Source organism: Harpia harpyja, chromosome Z, assembly GCF_026419915.1.
Source record: "Harpia harpyja isolate bHarHar1 chromosome Z, bHarHar1 primary haplotype, whole genome shotgun sequence".
Taxonomy (NCBI): domain Eukaryota; kingdom Metazoa; phylum Chordata; class Aves; order Accipitriformes; family Accipitridae; genus Harpia; species Harpia harpyja.
Genome location: NC_068969.1, coordinates 46,314,783 through 46,331,231, shown reverse-complemented (window position 1 = coordinate 46,331,231; position 16,449 = coordinate 46,314,783). Strand labels below are relative to the sequence as shown.

At 40.6% G+C, this 16,449-nt stretch overlaps 2 protein-coding genes across 7 annotated transcripts in view; both read right to left on the bottom strand.

Moving 5' to 3' along the window:
- The window catches only part of HSD17B4 (hydroxysteroid 17-beta dehydrogenase 4), a 67,115-nt gene extending 66,755 nt beyond the window's left edge, over window positions 1–360 (bottom strand). Inside the window, exon 1 of the mRNA XM_052775892.1 lies at window positions 229–360. Within this exon, the coding sequence (XP_052631852.1) occupies window positions 229–286 (58 nt within the window). The 5' untranslated portion in view covers window positions 287–360. The remainder of the gene's footprint in view (window positions 1–228) is intronic.
- A 12,488-nt stretch (window positions 361–12,848) lies between these two features.
- TNFAIP8 (TNF alpha induced protein 8) overlaps window positions 12,849–16,449 on the bottom strand; it is a 63,840-nt gene continuing 60,239 nt past the window's right edge. For all 6 annotated transcript variants that reach the window (XM_052778408.1, XM_052778406.1, XM_052778410.1 and 3 more), the window contains one exon: window positions 12,849–14,710. In XM_052778408.1, the coding sequence (XP_052634368.1) occupies window positions 14,145–14,710 (566 nt within the window). In that variant the 3' untranslated portion in view covers window positions 12,849–14,144. The remainder of the gene's footprint in view (window positions 14,711–16,449) is intronic.

Below are 16,449 nucleotides of genomic sequence, written 5' to 3'. Positions count from 1 at the left end.
AAAACCAAACAAACACAAAAATGTTTTCCAGGAGCAAAGCCCTCACTGACGTCCCCGGCTGCCACCGGAGGGCACGGGGGCACCTGTCAGGGCCGCGGGCAGCGGCGGCTGCAGGGCGATCGCCTCGCCCGGCCTGCCGCGGGAAGCCCCGCCACACACCCAGCCGCCTCCTGCGGGGGACGAAACCCCCCGCCACACCGCACCCTGGGACGGGACGGCGCTGCTTACCTCCTCCGGCACCGGTGACCAGCACCACTCTCCCGTCAAACCTCAACCCGGCCGCCATGGCGCTCCGCTTCCCGGCGCTCGACTGCCCGGCCCGCAGGCCCGGCCCTCCGCTCGCAGGGCAGGACAAGGAGGCAGGGGCGGCGCGAAGGCCGGCATCGCGCATGCGCCGCCGCCGCCGCCCTGGGGGAAGCGGTTGGCGGCGCGACGTGGGCCCCGGCAGCGCCGAGCCGAGGTGGGGAAAGAGTTGGGCCCCGCGGCGGGGGGAGGCGGTTGCTTTCGAGCGCCGTCACCGCCGGTTCGCTGTGTTGCCATGCCTTTACAGGCAAGGCGAGCAGCTTGTGAAATGCGGGGATTTTGACAGGCGAGCTTGTCTGTCCTGCTGCAGGGCCGGCACACCTCCACAGGTGTCTAAAGAGGCCACGGCCGCGTAGGGCGGATTTCAAGATCAGGCTGCCTGAACCTAGACATCACGCCTCCGTTTAAAGTTAATCTTGTTTTACTTCTTTCATATTAATCTTATGTTTTATGTTGTGTTATTTTTTGCTTTAATTGCTATTTCCCAATCCAGATCACTGCTTTCAGCTGTTGCTTCTCTGGTTGTGGGAGTTCTTTGGATCAAACAATTAATGTGAAACATGCTGCCTTTTTTTCCCCCCAGATTTGCCTCTCCGTCTGTGGAAGGCTGTACTGGGTGTCTGTGCCCAGGCGCTGGCAGGGGGGCTGCAGGGGTCTCTGTGAGGGGAGGCCGGGGCTGCCCTGTGCCAGAGGCAGCCAGTTCCAGCTGCCCCACCGCAGGGCACGGCTGAGCCCCGCAGCCAAGGTGGTGGTGCCTGCGTGAGAACGTATTTGAGACAGTGTAAAGAACACTGCGTGGCAGTTGTAGGAGAGCGAGAATATGTGAGAGAAACAACCCTGCAGACTCCCAGGTTGGTGAAGAAGGAGGGGAAGGAGGCTCTCCAGGCGCCGGAGCAGAGATTCCCCTGCAGCCTGGGAAGCGGGTTTTCTGGCAGGACTTGTGACCCCATGCGGGACCCACACTGGAGCAGTCTGTGCCTGAAGGACTGCACCCCGTGGAGAGGACTCAGGCTGGAGCAGTCTGTTCCTGAAGGACTGTGCTGTGTGGAGAGGACCAACTCTGAAGCAGTTTGTGAAGAACTGCAGCCCATGGGCATGACCCCATGGTGAAGCAGGGGAACAGCATGAGGAGGAAAGAGTAGGAGAGATGATTGTATTTTGTGGAACCAGCCGAGGGGTTAAGTAGGAATGAACATGCCTATTCATTATATCATTGCAGGCATGGTGTTGTGTGAGATGGTGTCATTCAGCATGTAGTTCTGTTGGGAGTTTTGTAAGGCCACTGCTCTGGATCTCAGCAGTAGATCTAGTTAGGATTTTCCAGTATTACCTACCCAACTCAGGTGATGACAAATTTTATCTGAGCTATGGACAGGGATCTCATGGAGCTATTCCTTCTTACTTGCTCACTCTCCTGGCTGACTGAGAGCACTATAAGCCTGAGCCTCTGGGAGCTGTAAACTCCCTGCTTCTTTGCTTTGTCTGTCTTAAACCTAGGAGGTGCTCAGGGAACAGAGTAAGGAGTGCCCAGAATTCAGAGCAGCTGACTACCTTATTTTACTGTGGAAATCATCGGCATACTCCCTCTTCACAGATGAACTTTAATTCATTATTAACATTTCTTGTACAGTTTGTAAAGTTTGGATTATTTCTGGACTAAGTAGAAAAAAAAAAATGGTTTTGCTGCAGATTATCTCCTTGGCTGTTAGTGCATTACCGTCTAAAGAGAGGTGATAGTTACCCAAGTGATAGCTATTTGGAGACTTCCAAACTCGAAGAAATGAGCATTTATGACCTCAAGTAGTCTGTAACATTCAGTCCTTTAGAAGTATTAGGAATAAAGATGTATTGCCTGTGATTTTATTACATGCGGTTCAGTTTGAACGGAGAAATTGCATCGAATACTATAATTGCAGTTTACAGTTTGAGCACTAGAGGGAGCATTGTGATACAGTAAAAGTGACTTCGATATCTACATTTACAGATACCACACCACAAGTAATGAAATTCTAATACGACGAACCTAAAAAAGGCTTACGCACAGATCAGGTCAAATGGGCACTGCTTTTAATACACACTGGTTTTACTTAGCCAATAGATTCACTGGGATGGTGGCATTCTTCTGGCTGTGTAGGCAGTTTATATGTATGCATTGGAAACTACGAAAAATTGCTCTGGAGGCAGGTAAAGGGAACACAGGACAGACAAATAGCCTACAAAAAAATCACGAGTTTTAACTATGGGAAATATTGTTGAATGTGCACAGAAACGAGCCCTTGCACTGGATGTGTGTTATTCTGGCACTGGTATTAACCGGCACAAAATACCCTCGCAACTAATTACACTTGCAAAGTTTGCCTATTTCATTTGAATGCAGCTCAAGACAAGAGCAAATTTCACACCAGTGAGAGGCCCGGTGCAGTTGGCTGTGTATAGCAGAGAGAACATCACTGATGGTGATTTGTCTGTGCTACGCTTGATGGCAGGAGGAAGTTGTTCCCTGGGAGGGCAGAGCTGTGAGTCAGTTTGCGATTGCTCTTCCTGAGGAAGTAACAGATTGAGCCCATAACTGTTTGTGAGCTTTAGTTTAGTCTCAACACTCAGTATTTTGGTTATTGTTGCTACACTGTAGGATGGGGTTCCCGCTGGGGAGACGAGTGGGAAATCTCCTGGACAAGAGCGGTGCTAGCTGCTGCGAGAGCCACAGGGCTGGCCCCGCCACAGGCACAGGTACAGTGCACAGAAGAGAGCCGTGCACCGATGCAGTGTGTAGCCAGTGTGCTATGTGCTGAGCGTTACGTACCCTTATTCACTCCCACGTGTTTATTAGGGTTGTTGGGGGCTTGGGTCTGTATTGTCCAGTAAGTTTAGGATGTAGTTTGTTAGGGTAGGGGAATGCATGCAAACTAACAGCACAAATACCCACCTTAGTCAACTGTGCATACGCTCCTGGAAACTCTAGTTCAGATGGGGAATGCTCGCAGGAACTAATGTGGTCATCCTTACACCACCAAATTTATTTGCATAATCCCTTACATAATCGTATCTGTCTAAAGCAGCATAGTTCTGTGTGCGTGGCTATAAATGAGTCCTACGAGAATTTCATTCATTTTTGGTGCTGGTTCTGGCCTCTTACATGATCTTGAACATGCTATTTCAACTCTAGGCTTTCAGATTCCATAGTCTTCTGCATCCTGGTTTTTTTATATCATCGGCTATTCAAGGAAAGGACTCGACTCTTGGAATTTGCCTGGAAGCTAGTGGTTACGTGCCCCAGGTAAGATCAGACCCTGAGGTACTTCTGTAGCATAATTTGTTCTTTAGGTAGCTAACCAACAGGCCGTGTTAACAAATCAGGATCTTCTATAGCTTTCTCATTTCGGTGCATAGACTGGGATTAGAATCAGCAACGAGTTCACACTTCACAAAAATAAATAAAATTGGAGTTTCCTCAACAGATTTTTTTTTTTTTTTCTGGAAAACACAACAGAAAGTGCACTGGAGTGAAAGCATGTCACTTCGACATTTTATGTTTTTAAAGTGAAACCTGTCTGTATTAAAAAGATCCAAAAGAAGAAAAACCACTCAGAATGGAAAGGGTTTTGATGGGTTCCCTTAACAGTTGGAAGTGATTTGTTCCAAAAGTCATACAGCTGTCAGAAAATACTTGCATCAGCCTGAAATGAGGTATGAGGGCAAAACACCACCACTATTAACCAAAGCGGGGTGACATTAGGTGGAAACTTGAATGGAGCAGGTCTCAAGCCACAAATCAATGGCAGGTGTCAAACTGAGTTTTGAATGAGTGAGTCTTAGTGGGGGATTAATAGCAGGATATCCAGATTCCAAACTCAGCCAAACAGGGTGTAAAGTGGTCGAAACTGGTAATGAAATAAGTGAGTCGGAAAGGAAGACTTAATTAAATCTGCTTTATTTTTTCTCTTAGTGAGCACTGTGAACTAACATATATTTATCATTAACTCTTTTACTGACATAGCAGGCTTTTTACACCAGGAAGAATTTGCCAAAAACCCCAGGCAGTACCCTGTAATACTGAGTACAATCATGTTTTTTTCTGTTATGCTTCAATGCCTAGACCAGGTAAGTTCTTTTATAAACAGTTGTCCTGGTTTCAGCTGGGATAGAGTTAACTGTCTTCCTAGTAGCAGGTACAGTGCTATGTTTTGAGTTCAGTATGCGAAGAATGTTGATAACGCTGATGTTTTCAGTTGTTGCTCAGTAGTGTTTAGACTAAAGTCAAGGATTTTTCAGCTTCTCATGCCCAGCCAGTGAGAAAGCTGGAGGGGCACAAGAAGTTGGCACAGGACACAGCCAGGGCAGCTGACCCAAACTGGCCGACGGGGTATTCCATACCATGTGACGTCCCATCCAGTATAGGAATGGGGAATGGGGGGCGGGGAATTGGGGGCGGGGAATTGCCGCTTGGGGGGACTGGCTGGGTGTCGGTCGGCAGGTGGTGAGCAGTTGCACTGCACATCATTTGTACATTCCAATCCTTTCATTATTGCTGTTGTCATTTTATTAGTGTTATCATTATCATTATTAGTTTCTTCTTTTCTGTTCTATTAAACCGTTATTATCTCAACCCACGGGTTTTGCTTCTTTTCCCGATTTTCTCCCCCATCCCACTGGGTGGGGGGGAGTGAGTGAGCGGCTGCGTGGTGTTTAGTTGCTGGCTGGGGTTAAACCACGACAACAGTGAATGTTCATGTTGTGCACTAAAACAAATTTGATGTTTGTATGTTGTAAAGTCATTCTTTCAACTAACAGGTTAGATAATTGGGGGGTTTTTTTGGCTTTGTCTCTTTTATAAACTTGGGGTTGCATGTGTTGTGGATACTGTAAGAGTCTTAATCCCATTGAAAATGTTTTCTATGGTGGGCACATTTGAACCTTTTATTCAGGGGGAATAAATGAATTGACGGACTTGCTTTTACTCTGTATTTTTTAATATTGCTAAAAGATCTGTTTGGATCATAAGACTCATTTTCAAGTACTTTATTTGCTTTCTAAATGGTTTTGATCATGGAGATTTGTAGAGGCCTATTGACTGGGCACAAAGATTTCTCTACAAATAAGAGTGAAGGGGGCAACCAGGTGTTTCTTGCCATGACCAAAAACTAGATATTAAATCCATATTAAAAACTGTGGCACCCTTCACTGAACACTACAAAAGCATGGCTTACAACAGATGGTACCTCCGCACAGCCTTAGTGCTGTAGAAGTCCCCGGGGTTTTGAAGATAGATGTTTTCTGCTGTGACCAAAGAGGCCTTGCTTGCAGCCAGGTCATCATCCCCATTTCCCCTCTCTCTCTCTCTCTCTCTGCAGCCATCCTCTGGCTGCCAGTGCAGAGAGGTCATTGAGAGGTCTCAGCCCTCAGCTGCTCACAAATGTTCATCTCGTAAAAATGAACTCTATAGCCCAGCTCCCCCTACTAATTACTCTCTTAGTAAAAGTGGTTAGAGAAAACTACTTATTTTGATTAGATATACAATTTCATGTGCTAGAAACCACTGCTGAGGAATTCCTCATAGCTAGCGTAGTGTTTCTGTTGATTTCTTTCACCTGCAGGAAGAGCAAATAGTATTATTTCCATTCTAACTTGCATTCTGTTGTGTTCTTTTATTTTTCTGTGACCCTACAGCAGTTAGTAAGTGGGGGTTTTCTTGCCATTGAATCCATTGTTTGTCACCCTCAGAACTTGAAAAGCAGCTTTCCTGATGTGATGTTGAGGAGCAGCCTACTGTGTAGTTAACAGTGGATATATTCTTATGAACCAACTGTAAATGTAAATGCAAACATTTTTATAGCTCTTGCCAACAACCCACATCACAGGAGGTCTCATGTCCCTGTTTTGGCAAGAAACATTAATTTTGGCATTTGTTGCACATACCAGTCAATTAAGTGGAAAATTCATGCTGGGGCACAAGCAAAGCACTACGGAAGCCCTCCATTTGATTCCATCAGAGACTTAGGGTTTAAGGGAGACTGAAGCCCTGGGTCAGTCAAGGCTTGGTGGACTGCTGAGCTGGTATGTAGTAACGCATTAGTAGAACAAACTCATTAAGCAGAAACTAGTTGCTTGTGCACATCTACAGCTTTGAAAATACATCCTGTGGAGAGATGTTAGTGAGGTGCTGGCAAAAGGTTATGGTGTTGCTCCTGTAACACAACCACTCCATTCCATCCTAAATGATTCTTCATGAAAAATCCATCAAATTGGCCTCCTTGAAGGCAAAAAAAAAAAAAAAAAAAAGAATAAAAAACACATGGACTAAAATAAGAGGTGAAAGACTAGCAAATAACCATATGTCGCATTCTGTGGAAATCAGATGCATATTGAGACTACTACCAAGTTAAGGGTAAATAGATTCTACAGATGAGCTCAATCTCTAATGAATAGATGGAAGGGTCGAAGTGACTCCTGAGAAAACTGATTCAGTGCAGTTGCTTCCTGAGTTAACAGCCATATTAAGCTTTAGAACAGCCAAAAATTCCAAGAGGTTCTGCTCGTAGAATAAATCCAGGCAGCTCCTTTAATAAACAGAAAATATGCACAAAAGACAAACTGTGCCTCCTAAAATGGCCTCTTCTCTCAAGCTGCCACTGAGGGCATTCTAGAGTTTTTAATGCCAGTGTTACAGAAGCTTTTTTTGTGCACAACAGCACACATGTATTAATTCCCCCCAGAGAAACAGCAGACTTCCAGTTGTCTCTCAGAAATACCCAGTCCACCAGCTTCCACCCCAAACACCCCAAAAATGCAAATGAAAGCCAAACATGACAGGTCCAGATTGACTATATTCTGTGGTGAGAATTCCTCCCCAACCTCCTCCCCTACATGAATTATGGAATAGCCCACTACCTTAGAAGCAAAATGGACAGATGGAGAACAGCCAGTCAACTAAGTAACAACATAAATGCCTTTTCCTGTAGGAGCTTGTACTCCTCTTCAGCACTTGCTTTGCTAATTGGGAATGAGGTGGAAAGTCTGAATTTCCCAGGCAAGCTTCTCCCAGCTCCAAACAGTAGCAAAGACTAATTTTCATCAATACTGTTTTGTAAAGGGCCTCCTTCCCTGTTGCCATACTTTGTAGCATAAGCTACTCAGTTCTAGCTTTGGGGTAAACAGTTGATTGCAGTGTCATAGGATACTGGAACTGTAAGCTTAAACATGCGGTCTTACTTAGCCAAAGTCAAATGCCAATGCTTACAGTAAGCAGTAGACCTTATCACAGTGAAGCAAACTTAATGAGACCTTTGTCTCATCACAGCCTTTTCTCCCAGAAAAGTGCTGAGCTATCCACTTTTCCCTAATAGTTTCTCATATGATGGCACAGCAAATGCACTTTTGGGAGTGTCCATACTGTTGAAATCAAGTTAGGCAGCCTGTAACTGAGATAGATAGCTTTTCAGTTGGGCAAAGAGACTCCCTTTACTTCCAATGATGAGATCATTTTTCTGTTGCTGTATTATCAAGATCCTTGAGATACAGAACCAGCTTTCTTGAAAGTAACAGCTGATCTCATGTCATGTCCTGGGACCAATGCACTTTATTTTGCCCCTGGCTCAAAGCACTGCCTCAGTCTGTTTTATTTCTGAAATCTCTTAGCAGGGCTAGCAGATGGGACACAGTTGTAGGTCTTGACTCTCCACAAAATAAAACTGAACCCCAAACGAACACAGCAAAAAACCACAGTATCTCATGCCCAGTCAGTGAAGTAAACTGAAAGCATCAGCTAAGTGCTTCTGGAATGGGGAAAGGCTGTCCTTTCATGTCACAGGAACCCTTAATTAACAGCAGTCTATGAACAGCCAGGGGACTTTCTTCTCAGGACCCAAGCCAAGCCCAGCTACTGAAATAGATTTCTCAAATGAAAGGAGACTAAATTCTGCTCAAGAAAGCCAAATAATTTTTCAACAGTATTCCATAATGGAGTAGAACTGGTGCATTGCCATTCCCATGCAAGAAAAGAAGGACTGGTGGTATACGGACCCTACTGGGGCTGATTTATTCTATCTACACCATCATACTCTCGATATTAAAAAAAAATCTCACACAACTTAAATGTAACAAAGTTTTTCATCTCTATTAGCTGTGGCTTGGCTAGAACAATCAACGATAAATTAATTCTGAAAAATGTAATTCAAAATGTCCCACAAATGTGTTGCAAATTAAGGGCTTTCGGTTGCCAAGTTTAAAGACCAGTGGGGCTGATACTCTGAAAAGGTGCCAGCAGGAACTGGAGAAGTGGGTGAAAAGCCAACAATTTTCTCTTGGAACAACCTGCATTTATCAAAATCTTCAGAATTATATCCACTAAGAAGTTTCTTTGTAGCACACAAAACACATAGTGACTGAAGAAAGAAACAAGGTATCTAGGAAGAAAGACACAGTGCAGGAGGCTGACTTCTGTTTTGTTTCAGCTCGTATTTCTGTGAATAATAAAAGCACATTTAAAACCCAAATATTTAATACAAACTGAAATAGGAATTAATTTGTCATTAAGCCAATGGAAAGTATGATTTTAAAATCCAGTGTTAAGATTTTTAGAGTAGACAGTGGTGGTGATGGTAAAAGTAATTTATATCTAAATCACAGCAACTGTAGGAAGCTCTACCTTTGTCCTCCACCTACCACACCAAGACTTTCCCACAGGGGAGAACAATAAATAGCAAACACATTTCTGTTGCTTGGGAAAGCTAGGCAAGTAATGTACCTCCTTAATTCTGTTATTCTTAATCATTATAGTCCGCTTCTTTGCTTGATGCTGTTTAATCATGGGACATCCCAAAGCTATGAGCTGCATTTATTTTAGTTTGCTCCCTGATAGAAAGGAATGCTATAAGGGACATATCTGCAGAAACTGCTGTTGTGATAGCAAGTAGAAATTTATAGACTGTTAGAAGACATACGTCAGTTCCTGTATTTCCCAAGATCGCAAGAAATAATGGGTATTGATTCAGGAATGTCCTGCCTGTAAATGTCAGCTTTAAAATTGGAAACCAGAACTCTAAATATTAAAACTGAGTACTAAGAAAAGAGAAGTCCCTTCAGCAATTTGTGGTTTAAACATTAAGAAATCTTGATTTGTGATATAGGCCAAGCACTACTATAACAGAGACAGCTCCTAGACATAGCCTGTAAGAAGATACTTCTCCTTTATTTTCATAGAGGGAAAACAAATCACATGGTAACCTAAAAAATTTAATACTAATGCTAAAGTTGCAATATAATTTCAGCTCCAATATGCAAACTTCAGCATGAATAGGTTAGTAATTTACTATGTACTAGTTTTTAAGAACTTCTTTCTCTCTCAGAACAAATGCAAGGTTTTTGTTGGGGTTTTTTTTGAACAAATTGGAAATAACAACTACATTACTTAGCCTAAAGTTTCTGAGTAGTAGCCACGGTGTGGGTTTGGGCAGCAATTTTTTTTTAAGATAGATAGGAAACTTTCCTCTCCCAAAAGAAGTTTCATTTATGTGCAAAATATAAAAAAAATAAGATATTACAGAACTTTTCTGGACAACTATAATCTCCTTTGACAGTTGTTTTATCCAAAGCGCAGATGTTTGCCACTTAACCATGAATGTTGGCTGACCTGCCCAAACTTAAATGAAAAACAGTTGTAATAAGAAGGTTTCTCTGCAAATGGTTATGCAAACGGGAATCTTCATTTCATGTTCATGCTGAAGTATACCCTCTGTAATGCATTCAAAACCACTAGGGTTTTGTGTGTGTGTGGTTTTTTTTTTTTTTAAAGGCTCAGAAGTACATGTACTGAAATCACAGCTAAATGCTTACTAAAGTGATGAGGGTATACACTATATCTGAAAAAAGTATTAACAACTAAATCAAGATGTAGATTATTCTTTCAGATTCCAAATTACATTGCAAAAAACCCCAGGAAACTGATAGTTAGCTCTGGGTTTTTTTCATTAAGCAAAGTGGGTAACGTTCTATCTACTGTTCTCCTTAGATGCACACACAATGTAATATAATCTTGGGGCAAAAATAGTAGCAAAGGAATAGACCTGTCTGAAGAGTAGTTCTGCCACTCACATGGGCAGGAAAAGCATGCAAGGCCAAAGGAAAGCTACGGTAGCAGGTCATCAGATGGTGAACACTCATCATAGAGAGACCATCTAAGCCCATACAATGTGCAACTTATCCATCCTTTTAATAACACTGTCACCTTTGACAATGATGGACTTATGGGTAGTGTGGATTCCTCTGCTAGACCATGAAAACAAGCATGTTCTGGTCCCTTGAAGAGATACGTGCAGAATTCCAGTTTACCTTTAAATAGTCACATTCTAGCCGTTACAGCTACAATAAGGGGCTGGAAAGCAACTGAAGCCAACTTCCATCAAAATCAGTTCACTACTTTCTTGGGACAGTGCAATCTTTTTAGGGAGGGATGTAAGAAAGCAATTGGCCATCTCCTCACTCCTTTATTTTACAGGAATTTGCTGTATGGGTGGGGTTGAATCTTTTTGTAGAAGAGACATGATTTGGTATTTTCCTAAAGAAAAAAAAAATAGCCCCACACCAGTTGCTGAAAGCTTCCAGACTCCTACTAATCTCTGTGCCTTCTAAATGGAAATATATCTCAAGTGAGCTTAAGGACAAGAATAAGGTTTGTAACTTACCCAGTTGTGTCTTTTTGTTTGTCTTTTTTTTTTGTCTATGCATACACACAAATGCATACAAACATCACTAAGGGGCGGTCAAAAGGTTTAGTGAATCCCTTTTAAGGTGGCACACACAAAATGGCCATGATAACCTCCCTGTATCTTGCTTTCTTTGTATGGCTGAGATCACAGTTGTTTGCTGTGTCTTGCAAAAGGTATCCAAGGTCTGACTTGCCACTTTTTCAGTGCCTCTAGAAGGCTTTAACACTAGTTTTAATTTCCACAACTTCACCAATGTACATTTTGATGGCATTTGGCACTACATTTTAACTAAACATTGAACGGGTGTTACAAATAGGAAACACCTAAGGTACTGAGATTTAAAAGCATAGTGTAAAATGAATCCAAGATTGGACTTTAATGTATTAATGATTTTTATCCTATTAAAACACAATGTTGCATCAGTTTTACAGCACAGAATAATGGCATTATCCTACCCATAATTAAACAGTACTAATGTAACCTTTTTTAAACTCTTGACTATGCCAAGTTTCTGCTAAAGGGTCGATGCTTTAATACGACAAGTGTATTAAAAGGAAAAATGCTATCAATTTATTTCTGAATTTTGATAATTAAAGCCACTATTTATGTATGCTGCAGGAAAAATAAATTAACTGCAAAAGTATACAGCTTGAGTGCTATGTTGTGTTATTTATAAAGGTAAGTCTTTGGAAATCCAGTACAATTGTTTTCTTTCATCATTGCAGAAGTCACCTCTTTGTAATTGAAAATGAATGCCAGACAAGAACTATTGTCACAGCATCTCAGAAGAATGTAATTACATTGTAAGCTACATATAACTTCTCCTAGTTGTCAAGTTTTTATGCTTATAATCAAATCTCCATGAGCTATTTTCACTTCTTCTAAAAAATGAATGGCCAGATAATGCAACTAAGAAGTTACTGTATTACTGAAAATATACATAGTTTGACTACAATATGGCTCATATATATGTGAGTAGCACATTAACAATGTACAAGGAACATTTAAGCAATTTTTGCCCCAGAGAAAATTCAAATTTGAGCAGTCAAAATATTCTGGGTCATGGCTGAAGAAAATCTTTCATGCTTTATGTAGCACATGCATATATTATGTCTTGTTCTAAACAAGGTACTGTCCTGTCCTCCTTTCAGTAACTGTTACCGTTCATTATAAACTATGCTATTTTGGAGAATCAGAACATGATTTAGAAAAAAGGATTTGTGAAGAACACTGTTTCAATTTCTAGAAGTCAAGTTCCTTTTTATTCTCACCTCAGAGAGAAAAATCAGGAAAGAAAACAAACAGCTTTCTCATTCTAGGTGGGAAAAGAAAAGAAATAGGTGGAACAAATACACCAGAAACTATATTCTTTACAGTTTGTGGGATTTTCCTCATGAAATTGCATTCCTATACATGACTTCTGATGGACAAAAGTACAACATATTTACTGTTTAAGTAAAACATGGGAAGGGATCTTAAATGATATTCCTTCAGATGTCTAACCTAATAATCTATTTCTTGGCAAATTCTGGTGTACTATCCTTACATCAGTTCCCAGTTGTTCTAGCCTAGTAGTACATTAATTGTCTCTCTCTGCTGGACACTAGTGGCTTGTATAAAATGAATTCACATTTTGAACAAACATTTCTCTGGCACATTTCTGGCACCTTTCTGGGAATATTCAGAGCCTAGTGACCAAACATGAATAAAAGTGAATTTTCTCTCTTAAAAAATTACAAGTAATGCTGAAGCCATATGTCGGAGGCTGTGATGCTTTCATTACTGGCACAGGCCAAGTTTGCTCTTCAAAATGCAACAAGGGAAAAAAAAAGGCATGAAAAGTTCAGAGTGCAAATATTCTTTGGTTTACTTGTTACAACAAAAGGACACAGCAAACAGCAAAAACACTGGCAATTAAATAAACAGCAAATTCTTTATAAGCTTCCTAACAAAAATGCTTCTGGTGTTTGAAATGTATTAACTTCATGCTTTTAAGTACATTACAGTGTCTAGAAAGTCACATTTTTTTATCCCCCAAGGGCAAGACAGGTAGAATATGAGAGAGAAAAAGATGGATGAAAATAAGAGGGGAAAAAAGAAGAAGAAACAAAATTTATCCAACATTCCATTTTTTCATTAGTTAAATAGTATATAACACAATACAACTAATTGCTGTTTCTAGTTTCATTGTACACAAAGCAAATTGGCTTGGAATTTATTTTCAGCAGATCAAGCTTTCTGAATTCACATCATCATACACATCAGCCTAGTGTATAAAATATACTGCCTCACACCTTTTCAGAAAGTATTGTGACTTATTAGCAGGATTCTAAATATCTTAAGGAATTGCACAGGTAAGTCACTGTGTTTTACCTTACCATAGGTAGAGTTAAAATTATGTACCGCAGGTGGTTTCTAGGGAATACTCTTCCCCAGTTAGGCTATTTTACTGTAGCTTATTCCTCAAATAATCCCCATTTAATCAAAGGAAGCAAGCATCTGTGCAGGTCTATAAGGATCTATACTTGGTAGCCTTGCAGACAGGAAGATTTCACCACTGAGCTGGAGATGAACAAGCCTGTTAAGACTCTACATGACAGCATCACTGATATTATTTGAAACTGAATGCTTCATAAGGGCAACATTAGGAAGCTGTGATCTGTGCAGAGAGCATAAAAGACTATAAATGAATCAAATATATCTATTTTACAAATAAGTCAGAGAAATTATAGAGTGTACCATCACCATGATAGTCTGTTACCGACATTACTGGACTCTGATAGTTTAGAAATAATTTTGTAAATCTATGGAAGATGTGGATTGTCTGACAGCATATTGTTTTGTTTTGTATATCTATCTTGCAAGACTCTTACTCTACTTGGAGCTTTCTCTTTTATTGTCTTTATCCAGCTGTTTCCATAGGCAAAGGACAGTAAAAAAAGTCATGTGCAGTCTTTCTTCCAGATGGACTATGAATAGCAACAGATAGCTCATAACAAGGAATCAATTTAATAAAGATATTTTAGAAATAATTGTCAAAATGTAAAAAAACATTTTTGCATGCTCCCTTATTCCTTCATAAATCAACAGTGTTTCATCTACAAGTAACGCATAGGCAGTCAACATTAATACAAGTACCTATATGTTCCCCTCATCTAGCATTTTGTTGACACCATCACAAAGCTTCTGCAAATGGAGTTTATAAGGTCCAAAGGGATTGTACAAGGCAGCCAAAAATTCACAATCAGAGAAGTGATCAAACACATTGTTGACACGTCCATGTGACTTTGCAGTTAGGTGACGCTGAATGATTTCATGAAGTAGCTCTCTACAATCATTTAACAGTTTGGACAAAAAATTCCTGTCAAAGGTATAATCCACCTGATGGAAACTGACCACGGTCTTAGCCAGCTGATGAACTTTCTTCTTGAATTTCTCCATCAACGCTATTTCATCCTGATTAAATTGGTTGTTCCTGTAGAGAATTGCCAATTTGAGGACTATTTTAATGAGGTTTTTGATGATTTTCTCTGCTTCCTTTTTATTTTGTGTATATTCCTTTGTCACTCTATAGAGCTCATCTAAAACATCACTGCTTGTATCATCGATCAAAGTAGTTGCTATTGATTTGGACACCATTTTTCCAAGGATCTTCTTCTGGGCCTGAATGGCCAGACTTTTGGAGTTGAAGACATCTGTGGCCACTGGGGGGAGAAAAAAAGTATGCAGTCAATACTACATAACAGACGTACTAGGGACAGTAAGTTGAGGAATAGTTCCATGTCTATCCATTCATATTAGTCTTACTAACTGCCACAAAAATAATGCAAACTTATGCATGCAGTTGCAGAAAACCCCACCTTTTCAATCGCTAAAACTGTTGTCTCTAGGTTTACATTCTTTTATACTGTTTTACTTTTGAGAAAATACAAAACCAAGATAGAACTTGCTCAAAAATGGTTTAAAATAAACCTGCCCTATTTGATCAGATGAGTCATAAGTCTGATCTGATTCTCATATTCATAATGAATTCTGAAACCATGACTACCCCAATGTCATGACAATTACCACTGCTACTTAATTAAAGATAGTAATTCAGTGAATCAACTATTGTAAAACTTTTTCGTGCTTAGCATGACATGATCAGTGATCTCAGATCCCACACATCTATTATATTTATGTATATATATATTTTATACATATATATAGCTATATATAAACAAATACAATATAAACACAAAAATCCCTTATCAGCAAACAATACTGAGATTCTCTGAATGCAATCTGAAGCAGCTAATTTTCAGAAGGAAAGCAAGTATAGATTAGCAATTCTATGTCCTATACTTAATGCAGAAATAGAAAAAAATGAACACTCTAGGGATTGCCATTAACATTTGCTAGCATAACCTTATAAAGAAATCCTTCTGTGACCAACAAAGTATATCCTAGAGCAGATTTCCACCTCCAAAACTATGCTTGCTTGCACCAATATACCTAATGACTGGTTTGTAATTTCTTCAAATACTTAAAAGACCCCAAATGCTCTTTCAGAAACTTGTTTTGTGAAATGTTACAGCTCATGTTCTGTTGCCAGTGACACCTATTTACACCACATTGCCTTTGCAGCACCTTCTCCAGTAAGGCACATGTGAATTCATATTGAACTGTCTGGGAGATGGCTGCCTTTATGCTGTAGCTTTCCTGGAGTCTCAGACAGGCTGAAGGAAGATTCAACTGTTTACATTTACTTCACATATGGAAGGCTTGCTTTGCCAACACAGGGCCTGGAAATGTGGGGTTTTGTGGCTTCCTCCCCTCCCTGCCTCCCCTTTTAATGAAAACATAAACTCTGCAGATGCCAAACAGTAAGTCCCTGAATTTGGAAAAGGTTTCCTCTTAACTGTTCGTATTTGGGCAGCTAGGTGTGTTCAGACACAGGGTGCCTCTAGAGTTCCAGCAATAAGAAGAAACCTGTCCTTCAGGACATGAGACACCAATCTGTATTTTTTCTTCAACTCTACCTTTGGGAAACTTGGTAACAAGCTCTATTTCAGTCATCTCAGAAACTTTCAAGCAGGTTTTGTTTCTTAAGCTTTTTAGTGCATACCTGTATTTTGTTTTGAAGTATATGAGTGCATTTTTTAGAATCTTCACTACGTGAGGACACTCAAAAACCAGAGAACCCATTGTTAACCATCTTGAGCAAAGCACTCAAGATCACAAGACAGACATGTTTCTCAACCACAAAGATACAGGAAGACGTTAAAGATGCTAAGCAGTCAATCTGAACTGAAAATATTTGATTCACTTTTCATGTTTTTAAATGTAAAACTGCAACTGTTGCTATTAAAAAAAACCTAATCGAAGTATTTCAAAGGGTGGTCAAATACTAGAACTCAACAGCCAATGCTTTACAAAGATCTATAGATGAATGATAGCTTTT